Genomic DNA, 12,235 nt, shown 5'->3' on the forward strand with positions numbered 1-12,235 from the left:
GAATCATTAATTTTTGCACTTGGATAAAACTGGCTAAAAAAAAACATGTTACCCTGGGGATGAAACAGAAAGAGCAATTGTTCAGAAAGCACGCTTTGTATAGTGACAGCTGGCTTTATTTTCCTGTCAAGGAGTAAACACAACCTCCAATCTTCCTGCTGCTTTGTACTCTGTCTTTTAAGGGGAAAGCAGCTTCAGAGACTGGAAGGCCATGTATACTAGATGTATTAATGTCGCAAATTATTTTTGTCCCTCCTTGTTCATCTCATCCTACTATTGCCTCTATGAAAAGTAAACTATCGCTGTCATCTTTGCCATTATGAGGTGTTAGGTGATAATTTTAGATCACTGGTGTTAATGTCACAATTAAATTAAGCACCTAGAACTTCATTCAGTAATTACCTTCATGTATTACCAAACATATAGATTTCAGCAAAATTACCCCCATTCAAGGCTTAAAGTTTTGGCACAGCTTGGGCAATTTTCTGTGAAACAAATTCCATTGATTTACTTCATGATGGATTGAGATATTAATGATTAACCCTCCTCAGTTTTTCCCTTTTTACTTATCTAGATAACAAATAAAAAAAGAGTGCTGGGAAAAACCATCAGATTCTGAAAATCACTGCAGGGTATTTTTCTTTAGCACGAATGCATATTTGTCTGACGTCAATAAAGAGTATTTCAGTGACGTTTCTTTTCATGCATTAACCTGGACTTGTTTTATAGAGTATTTAATATTGGTGGCCAGTCTCCTCTTGAAGTGCTGGAGAAGGTTAATTATTACATAACTAGTTCAAAAAATACCACGTTAACAAAGTGCTGAAAGATTTCTTATTGGCAATATGCTATCAAATGCATTTCTTCCTTTTTAAGGTCTCAGTCTTGTAAGGTACTGAAAAATCTGGTCTTGATTCACTTAAACGTGCAGAAATTTAAAAATCTTTGTCTTTACTGGGTTGGGTTCCCCATGACAGTGTGGGGAGCATAGGGCCTGCGGTCATTCCTAGATTACTTATCTTCGTCCATTGATATATGTCCCTGTGATTCTTTTTCACAGGGTAACCCTTCTGCCAGGTGGAATCAGCAGCAACAGAACCAGCTTGAGCCCCCACCCAGTAATCTGGAAAAATTTACAACCATATCTGGATGCCTCTAAGAGGCAATACTTCCCCTCTTGCACGCACAGAGTCTGTGTAAAACAAAAGAACTTTTATTAAAAGGGAAAGGGAACCAAGCATTAGTTTTGGAAAACAACACAACCATATTCAAAAGCATGCAGCTGTAAGAAAAATCCCAACCCCACAGTGTGTTGGGCAGTGTCCTTTGCCTCAGTTTCCCACCGTGTGGTGGGAAAGGCCAACAAACAAATGTCCCTTTAACACATCACTCCCCTCTCCCTCCTCTGCATCCCACTCACAGTTGCTGTCCCTGGCTAGCGAAGACCCAGAGTTCAGAGGTGCTTTCACAGGGTTCCCTTCCTATCCCTGTGGGGGTCGGGAGCATCAGGCAATGCCTCTGTTGCTACCACTGCTCTCTACTGCTGCTGGTCACTGCCACTTGCTGCTCCCACGACATCATGTTCTGAGATATCACTGCTTAACTGAGATCTCAGCAATTCCAGCAGGCAGTGAGGAACCTCACAGCCAGTGCAGTCTCTGTGCTCACTGCCCCCACACAAGCTCTAAGGCTTAACTCCTCAATCCCCATACAGCACTGATATCAGCTCCAGGAACCACCACCTTGAAACAAGGATTTTCAGTGGAGTCTAATCATTAAATGTTGGAGAGGGGGAAACCACACAGTCACTGGGCCTCTCTCAACAGCATACACCCCCCAGACAGGAATATCCTCCCTCACCCACTCTCATCTTCACTATGATTTGGCATCCCTATCCCCTGCTTTGCAAATAAGGTTCAGTTTAGGGTGAACCCCTTACATCAGCGCATGCTAAGAACAGTTCTGCTGCCCTTTACTTGTGCAATGAAGATAACATTTTCTTACCCGTGCATTCAAAAACTAGAGTAATTTGTAACCCAAAATCAGCCAAAATTGATCATTTTGGCAAAAGCAGCTCCATCTGCTGCACACCTCAGCAGAATAGATGTGTCTATGCAAATACAGTCTTCTCCTCAAGTCTTTCCCCTCAGCTCATGACCAGATGTCAGGGGAGAGCTCATTCACACTCTGCTTACACTTGCATTTCCCTCTCCACCATTGCTTCCCTAGCACATGGGGTCCTGGTTTGGTTAGGACCTGTGGGCCTTACTATAAAACAAATATTAATAATTAAAAATATGATCCTCTGAAAGTATATGCGGGATACAGACAGTAAGATGGGGAGGAGTGGCCAAAGGGGGCAAAGTCTTTAATGAACCACCCCCTTTCTTCCCCTACACGTTATGTCTTAAACTCGTCAAATGCCATTGGATTATGTACAGAAACTGAACTAGTGCCCACATCATCCCCTGCCTCAACAGAACCCACAAGAGAAGGGTGGAGGAATGGGTGCCTCTGGGGAATGGTATCTCTAGGAGGAGCTGTTTAGGGGGTCTGGGACTTTGACCTTCTTCTTTCTTCTATTGGGCTCTCTTGGGGATGTGTCAGTTCTAACCATTTTCAGTACCTTGGAAGGAGAAGAAAAATAAGCGAAAATGGAGTAAGGATGGATGGCAGCAAAGGGGTTATGAGAGAGGCTGAAATAAAATAAGATCAACATGATGACAAGAAAGACTGAACCAAAGGCGAAGGGAAAAATGAAAGGATCAATACACTGAACAAATGATATATGGGATTGGCCACTTTTACACATTTAACATGGAGGAGGGTTCCTTACAGCCCCGTACCTTCCTGTCTTCCACTCCCAATGGAGCAGAGATGGGCAGCTTTCAACAAGTTGATTTTACATACACATGGGAACTGGTACAAAGTAAGGGGACTGTGCTCCAGTCCCCACAGTGACCACAGCGGTGGCCTGTTTTAGCTTGATTTTCCCCAGCTCTTTCCATTGGACCAGAGATGTGCTTGGGCAGGCAGCCTCTTGCCTCTGTCAGCCCACATACTATATGCTCTTTACTGTAAGTTTTAATGGGGGGGGGGAGGGCAGATCTTCAGTCATTGGAAATCAGTGGAACAATGCTGAGTTAATCAGCTGAGGATCTGCCCCATGGGTTATGTTTGTGGGTTAAAAAAAACCCCACGACTGATTTTTTTCTGTCACATTCTTGCTATAAACTCAAATGTCAAAAGGTTCATTTCCCCCCAAATGTATCAAGATCTATTGTTCGAGTGGGGGGTAATGGCAACAGGCCCTGAGAATTACTTTCCTGCGACTGGCATATTGGTGGTGGTGGTGGGGCTAGTGGTAGAGAGGGTTGCTCACATATTTGGGTTGAAGGGGTGATAGAAGCAGCTGACTCTACATATCAGGGACATGCTGACTCTTAGGACCTTAACAAGAGAGTAACAGAGTAAAGCCTGACTCTGAGAGAGAGCTGGATGATGCCTTGAGAAGAAAAGCCCTGAGAGACCAGGGGGTGTGACATTCCCTCTGTTTAACACAGTGGTGTGCACACTGATAGGCTAGCTGAGAAATGCTGCATACATTTTATTTTCTGTAAATATACAGCCATGAAAAACTTGGCACAAGTCAAAGGCACCAGAAACTGGTACAGGACATCAGTTACAACTGGTTTCTCTTTCCAGTCATGTTATTTTCCTTTAAAACAACAGTCTTCTCTCTCCTTTTACTGTTAGCTGCTGAGTGTTTCATGTAGAACAGGGCACCTTTGGGAGCACTACGCTGATAATGGCCAGCTGATTTCCGCACCATGAGCACATAGGTAAACATCACCGCTCACAACACAGCTTTTGGAGGCTCTGGAGTTTCCTTGCCTGATATCATGCACCATCAGTCCTACTATTTTAAAGCAGATAGTTTGTGTGGACACAATTTCAAAGAGGTAATGTATACAGCATTTTAGAAGATAACATATATAGTCCCTCCATCTCTGAACTGAGAACAGCTACACAACTGCATTACAGAGCAAGGGAGCAATGCTAAATTCTAGATGTAAGTTGCAGGATTCCTTAGCTACTACGTGATGATGATTCAGACATACTCTGGCAAAGAAGATTCTAAACCAAATACAATTTGGTTTGTAAACATTACTGTTCTAAATGAGCTTGTGCAGTACTTTCAATGCACTGAGAAATGATTTCCTGATTTTAATTCTCTGACCATAGGAACTGCTTAAATATTCTTTCATTTACTTGATTTTATGGGACTGTAACTAGATTTCCTTTAAAAAATTCCTGGCAAAATTTGCTGAACTGTCAGCCAGAAGTCCAAAGTCATCTTTTGTTTATGTATTTTAAAAAGTACAGTTTCTTCCCTCAGTGTGCCTCAACCCTGCCTTCCAGGAAGCATCTATCGGGGTAATAGCACAGTTCCATTTTTCCACGTCCATCCAACCTATTGCATCTCTGATGATAGTTTGGGTGATGGTACTTATGATGCAGACACTTTTTCACTTGGAAATGGACTAAGACCAAACCATATATCACACGGGCCCATGAAGACCCATTACAAGGTGTAACGTAGTGTACTAACCACATGCAGTGCACCCTTGTGTCAGAGTGCAACACTGCAAGGGTTCCTCATTCCCACCACCTCCTATTGGCCCTCTGCTTCTCACCAGGTCTTAGGTGACTTGGCCCTTCGGCCAAGTCACCTAAGTTCAGTCCCTTTCAGGGGTAACAAAAGGTCCAAGCTAAACACCCAAATAATAATTCTTCTGTCCCTCTATGGCTGCACTGAAGTGTCCTCAGGGCCTTCCCTCTGAGCCGCCTTCACAGGAGCCTAATCTGCCTCTGCAGTGAGGCTTGCGTGCCCTTTCCTCAAGTAGGGAAACTGAGGCCCACCCTCAGGATCCTGCAGTAAGCGGTTGGCTTTGCTTCTTCAAACATGCTGCTGTTTCCCTGGGCCACTTCCTACCTCTAAATCCCCCCTTGTGCTGCTTCCCAACAGCCTCTGCTTAACATGGCCTCCGTTTGCCTCTCAGGCCTCTGGCTTCTCCCTTCCCTGCTGAAGACTAGTAAGTCTTCCGCAGGGACTCTGGCAGCTTCCCCTAGGGATCTCCCTACTCCTTGTAGCCCTAGCTTAGGGCTTTCCCCCACAGGAGCCGGTGCTGCTCCCTGTGAGTTCTGCCTGCCTGCAGGAGAGCCTTGCCTTCTCTTCAGCCTCTCCCTCCCTGGCTGTACAGTCTTCTCCTAACCCTTTCACAGCTGGGGTCAGTAATTAGCATTAAGTTACCATATCACCATTAGCAGGGGATGGCTGCTAGGTCATAGGCAAGGTTGAGCCTGGCTTGCCTTAAAGAGCCCTGGTAACAGCTTTCTGTCACTCCTAAATTGGGCTGGATTCAAGCAGCACCATAACGGTGAAATTGTCTCTACCAATCCTGTGTTCACTAAAAGACATTTTTAATACTGAGACTCAATGTACTTAGATAATGGTTTCAGTGTTTTGGTTCTAGCTCAACAACAGGCAACACACACACACACAAACCTCCGAGGAAAAAGGACCGCACTGGACAGCAGTACCGACAGATAATAGTTACAGATACACAGAGAGTTCTTTGCTAGCCACCAGTTCAAAGTCAGCCTGACAAAGAAAAGGGTTTTTCCCTCCCTTCTCAATGGCTATGCTGTCTGTCTTCTCTTTGAAGGCTGTATAGATATACTACCAGTCTGCATTAAAGAGATAACTCTCTTGCTAATAGGAATGCATTGACTCCTATGGTTCTGGGTTCTCTGCACAAACAGCACACACATATGTGTGTGCATTATAGTGAAGTAGTCAAGGATCCCTGTGTCTCTGTGTCACACTCTTCAGCTTTCACCAAATCCGCCTGCAATCCTGGTGCATACCCCACATGTTCCCATTTTATTGCATCATTCAACTCACAGCTACTATAGGTTCAACTGAAGTGATGTCTGTCTTTCCTGACTGGAGATTGGAGGTTGATGGAAGGACATGGGAGACCTGAGACCTCTTGAAGTTGCTGTTTTTTGCCCAGGCTACTCTGTAGGATGGAACTGTGGATGGACACCTGTGCTCTCTCGGGGTAGGTGGTTTTTTGCACATGTTGAGAAAAGACTTCAGTTCCAGTCTGAAATGTTCATTGAGCCAGCAGTAAATGAAGGGGTTATAACAGGTGCTGCTCATTGCAAACCAGTGAAAAGCAAAGTACAGGGCATTGTTGGTACGAATAGTTTGGCTGGAAAGGAGGACGACGTAGCAGTTTAAAGGAAACCAGCAAACAGCAAAGAGGACAACCACCAACATCAGCATCTTAATGGTCTTTTTCTTCTTCCTCCGAAGGGCGAAGTATTGCTCTGTGGTCACGTCCCCAATGGCATTGCGCAGCCAGAGTTTCTTGGCCACTCTCAGGTAGGCAGCAGAGATGATTAAAAGGGGCAGAACGTAGAGCAAAATGAATGTTGTTAAGTCTAGATACTTCCAGAAGAGGTCAGCTGGTTCAGGGAAATCTGGGAGACACAGGCATCGGGTGACTTCTTCACTGCAGATAAAAGGACTGATCACAATGAATGAACAAATATGCCTGGGTATCACAGTAAGGGAGAGAAAGACAAGACTCCTGTCATAAAACCAAAGAGCCAGATCCACAAGTGGTGCAAATTCACATCATTCCATTGACTTCAGCAGTGCTATGCTAATTTACACCAACTGAGGAGGTGGCCCATAGCGTAGCTTACAAGAAATGTGATCAGAATAATTTCTCACAGCATGCATGACATGATCTCCTTACGAAACTAATTAATTGCAACGTCTAATTACCAGCTGCACAAAATTAAGTTCTTAGGAGTGAAGTGAAACTCACTCTACCTTTCAATGAACTTCTGTATGTAAACAGTAATAAAAAGTCTATCACGTTTATGATCCATTCCATCAGCAAAACACTTCACAAACATTAATTAACCCTCACAACAGAGGGTGACAGGTAGTATTATTATCTTTATTCTGCAGAAGAGGAAACTAAGACAGAGAGGTTGAGTCACTTGGTCAGGGAGTCAGAGTCAGAGCTGGGGTTAGATAAGAACCAGTTAGGGCCGCCTTTCCAATCCTCGCCTCAATCAATGGGCCAGATCGCTAGCTGGTGTAAACTGCCAATTTATGCGAACTGTGTATCTGGCCTGATGCATCTGACACACTGTGTTGTTGATGAATAATAGTAGAAGAGTAGCCATTGGGAAAGGTATAGATGTACACTATGGACCAGATCCGATCCTCAGCTGGTGTAAATTGACATGGCTCCCTTGTCTTCAATGAGGCTACACTTGCTTGTCCCTGCTGGGTATCTGGCCCAATATGTTTCTGCAGATCAAAAGCAGGGATCAGCCTTACCTGTATTCAAAAGTGAATAGTTTTTGGTAAATAGCATGTGGGAGGGAGAAACACGTTGCCATATTCCAGATGACAGAGATGTAGACAATGCCTTTTGCAGTGGATAGGCGTGGTTTCAGAGGATGCATTATAACCTGTTTGGAATAAACAAACACGTGGCCTGATGACATTTTAATAATTATGAGATTTTCCTCACATAATCTCCCACTCTTAAATACAGCAGTAATCGTGGCAGTTTAATGAGCCAACACTGCATGGGAGTTGCCTGCATGCAACTTCCATTGACTTCAGGTTACAGAACCAGAAAGCGAACTTGACTCTGAATGAAAGCTGAATTGAAGTAATTAACTTTCGTAGTCCAAGCTGAGAGAAATGGATAAAGAAAGGCCCCGATCCCGCTACTGCAGCTGCGAAGGTGAACTTCTGCACCGACATGGAGATGGGTTGACTTCCGTGGGCTCCCGGGCAGGCACAAAGTTCTTCCCTTGCACATCAGTTTGCAGGATGGGCCTAATTCAACAATATAAATAAAGGGGGGAATGGAGGTTTTTAAAATGCTTTCAATGTTTGTATTTGACAGCACCAGTGACACAAAGAATGGTGGGTTTCCTGTATCATTACAGCCGAATGGTTTTCCGACAGAAAATGCATTTTCTGCAATACTGAAATTTCCTGTTGGGAAAATTGAAATGAAAGCTCCCAAGAGCCCAGGTTCCTCACTCCCAGGCTGGCGGGCTCCCCAGCACCCTGCCCTGGCATCCCAAGGCTTCCAAGCTGGCCAGCTCCCTGGCTCCTCAGCAGCCCCTCTGGTGTGGAGCTTGCGACCGGGCTCCCTGCTCACCCAGGCTCTGTGGGCTTTCAGCATGCTAGGCAGGCTGCTGTGGCACCTAAATTGTACATTACTGAAAAATTCCATGTGGGTGATTCTGCAATGGAATGTATGGAGAACGCTCCTCTCCCAGCACATTTTGCATATCCCGCCTTGTGTGCCCGTTCAGAACACACATTTTTTTGGAAATGCAAAATTTTCCCTGGGATAGAAATCCCAGTTCCTGCCCAGAGCTAAATATACTATTTAAATTAGTGTCCCTTGGAAATCATTTATTTGACAGCTCTGCTTCTTATGTGAATTTAGCATATTAAGTTAAGATTTGAAGATGCAGCATGTACCTGCATTTAGAATAATACATAATATTTTGTGAAGTGCTTTGAGATCCCTGGCTGAAGGAGTACAAGCAGTTCATTCAGCTTCACTCTCCCTCTCTGAGGCAGGTATTACTACCAACTTATTAGAGATGCAGAGAGGTTTGAGTAAAAAGCCAGTGGCTGCCCTGGGAACAGAAGCCAGGATTCCAGACTGCCAGCACACCCTCTAGCCCCTAAATTGTACTTATTCCTCCTCCTTAAGTGATACCAGAGAGCTGATTAGAAAAAAAAATACACCACCACCCTGACAAGTCTTACAGAGAGTGCCCTGTGCTAAACTCCTTAGGGTCTGAGGTGTTCAGAAAATGGTTTTTAATTTCTTATTTTAAAATAAGGGACTGCTCCAGCATTTTCAATTCATGGCCATTTAGCTTAAGGGAACTCTCACCTGGTGTCTGTCCACTGCGATTGCTGTAAGAGTCAAAGCAGAGACATGGAGGGAGCAGTATTGTGCAAATCTACTGATGTGACACATCCCCTTCCCGAATATCCATGTGCTGTTCACAAACCGAGCCTAGGAACAATCCCATCAGGGAATATATTTAGCTTTCTACATGCATAATTAGGGTACTTTTCACATGCCTGACATTCGACTCGTTGTGCCATTGTCAGTACACTACTAGCTGCTCTTGTGGTCATTTTTTTGACTTCCATCCCAAGAGGATTATTAAAAATCTGCAGGTCACAAACAGGCTAACACATCACTCCTTTCTTTTATCTAACTTCTGTCTCCTTTGATTTATTGGCTGATTACTGAAGTCTGCAATAGGACATTAAATAGAGTCAAGATTTTTGGGGAGGTGATCCAGAAATACAGTTATGTTAGTGCCACTTTACTGACCTGGCAATATGCACACAGCCAGTATGGTGGAGCAACTTCTAAAGCATTTGTCTGACTTCCTTCAGAATATTTTCCTCCGTACCCGAAGAACTGCCAACAAGTCAGTTCCCCTCATCCCACCATCCCTACTGGATACATGGATACTCCCGCATCCCTGATCTAGGTACGATGCAAGTATCTCTTTTCACCAGATCATGTAACATGATGCTGACCATTAACCATTTTTTTAAATAAGGGAGATTCATTGTATTATACTGGAAGCTCCTCAGGGGAGGGAAAATAATTAAATACGGTAAAACTGTGAAACTACAGCCCTATTATTCTGACTAGTTTAGTGCCAACAATGTCCTTGGGCATAAACCACAGGTGCAATTTTTAGTATTATTACGTTTCTAACTGGATCATAGCAATTAGAAAAGGAAAAGACCTGTTAAATCTTCCAAAAAGTAATGACTCCATCCCTACAGACATTTAAAACTAGTCTGGAAAGATTACTAGCAAGTGTCTCATAGAACTATCTTGCATTAGCAGAGGATAAACTGAGAATATAACTCTATATAACAGGATAAAGAAAAAAAGTCATTAAACTAACTCTAATGCTTTAACATGACTGGAAGCTGAAATTGCAGCCTCACATTTACTAGTGTCATTTGTCATTCCCGTGAGTGCAAGCAAGAACAATCAGAGGCGAACTCCACACACTAAGCTATTTCTGTTAAGGGAAGAAAAGGCAAATGATACATTTTCCATTACAGATGCCCACGGTTTAGAGAAAAAAAGTAGAGCGAGAGGGAACAGACCTCTGTCAGGTTCTTACCAAAGTAAAGGGAGTATTGAGCAGCGTTATCATTATGTCTGCTACAGCTAGATTCACAATGAACAGGCTGGTAGCAGAGTGCATCCTTTGATTTTTGATGATGACGTGACAGACCAGGACATTCCCAAAGAGCGAGAACACTATGATGAAGGAGTATGCCACAATGAGCAGGGCTTTCGCTGTAAGATTTTGAGACTCTGCCCCATATCTTCTCCTGTCCACAAAGCTCTGCCAGTCAGCAAGTGTATAGTTATTCCAGGAAAAAAAACTGGAGATGCTGGGTATTTCAAAAGATCCTTCAAAACTTCTGTTGATGGGAAGCTTTGCTGATCTGTCAAAGGCATTAGCTAAATACGGGAGAGAGAGCTATATATAATGAGTAACCATTTCTGAAACGCTGCTTCTTTCTTCAGATTCAGAAATAGCTCATCTATGAAACAATACTGTGTGTCCAGTCAGCGGGAGGCTTGACGAGCTCTTGCTTGCTTCCCTTAGCACAGTCTTCATAACTGTGAACAAAATGCAAACATTATCAGCCAAAACAACAGCAGGTGATCCAGACAAGTGCTGTGGCTATGCAGATCTGACACTCAGTCAGTGTAGACTTCTCTTTCAGCACTTTTATATCTCCCGTCTCAGGCAGGCTGCTAGCAAGAATCTCCGCGCACTCGATGCTTAATACTACTGCTACTCCGATGTGCTCGCTTTGTCCAAGATTGCACTCCTACTGGGTTTTACTCCATGCCCCCCCTTCTCCTCTGGGATAATTACATCTGTACTGTGTAAGAAAAAGAAAATCTGTCTGGTTTCACCTGAGCATCCTTTTCTCCCCTGTCAGCATCCTGACCTGCAGCAGCAGCTTCATGTAAATTCTGTTTTTTCTTTCAGACAATTTTTTCTTTCAGAAGGTGGAGACAGCTACCAGGGGACAGGCTGTTCTAGATTTGATTTTGACAAATAAGGAGGAACTGGTTGAGAATTTGAAAGCGGAAGGCAGCTTTGGTGAAAGTGATCATGAAATGATAGCGTTAATGATTCTAAGGAATGGTAGGAGGGAGAACAGCAAAATAAAGACAATGGATTTCAAGAAGGCAGACTTTAGCAAACTCAGGGAGTTGGTAGGTAAGATCCCATGGGAAGCAAGTCTAAAGGGGAAAACAGTCCAAGAGAGTTGGCAGTTTTTCAAAGAGACATTATTACGGGCACAAGAGGAAACTATCCCACTGCATAGGAAAGATAGGAAGTATGGCAAGAGACCACCTTGGCTTAACCAGGAGATCTTCAATGATCTAAAAATCAAAAAAGAGTCCTACAAAAAGTGGAAACTAGGTCAAATTACAAAGGATGAATATAAACAAACAAGTCTGTAGGGACAAAACTAGAAATGCCAAGGCACAAAATGAGATCAAACTAGTTAGAGACATAAAAGGTAACAAGAAAACATTCTACAATTACATTAGAAGCAAAAGGAAGACCAAGGACAGGGTAGCTCCATTACTCAATTGGGGGTAAGGGGAATAATAACAGAAAATGTGGAAATGGCAGAGGTGCTTAATGACTTCTTTGTTTCGGTTTTGACCAAGAAGGTTGGTGGTGATTGGACGTCTAACATAGTGGATACCAGTGAAAATAGTGGATACCAGTGAGGTTGGATCAGACAAGGCTAAAATAGGGAAAGAACACGTTAAAAATTACTTGGACAAATTAGATGTCTTCAAGTCACCAGGGCCTGATGAACTGCATCCTAGAATACTCAAGGAGCTGACTGAGGAGATATCTGAGCCATTAGCGATTATCTTTGAGAAGGCATGGAAGATGGGAGAGATTCCAGAAGACTGGAAAAGGGAAAATATAGTGCCCATCTATAAAGAGGGAAATAAGGACAACCCAGGGAATTACAGATCAGTCAGCTTAACTTCTGTACCCAGAAAGATAATGGAGC

The 12,235-nt window shown here is 43.5% G+C and overlaps 1 protein-coding gene across 1 annotated transcript; it reads right to left on the bottom strand.

The window, feature by feature from the left end:
• Positions 1–1,303: 1,303 nt before the first annotated feature.
• Positions 1,304–11,134, bottom strand: GPR83 (G protein-coupled receptor 83). Its single transcript, XM_074955905.1, has 5 exons — positions 11,106–11,134; positions 10,738–10,802; positions 10,294–10,640; positions 7,430–7,563; positions 1,304–6,584 (listed from the first exon to the last, which is right to left on the bottom strand). The coding sequence occupies exons 1-5, from the start codon at positions 11,132–11,134 to the stop codon at positions 5,960–5,962; spliced, it is 1,200 nt and encodes a 399-aa protein (XP_074812006.1). The 3' UTR covers positions 1,304–5,959.
• Positions 11,135–12,235: the final 1,101 nt, after the last annotated feature.

This window comes from Natator depressus, chromosome 1, assembly GCF_965152275.1.
Source record: "Natator depressus isolate rNatDep1 chromosome 1, rNatDep2.hap1, whole genome shotgun sequence".
NCBI classification, from domain to species: Eukaryota; Metazoa; Chordata; order Testudines; family Cheloniidae; genus Natator; species Natator depressus.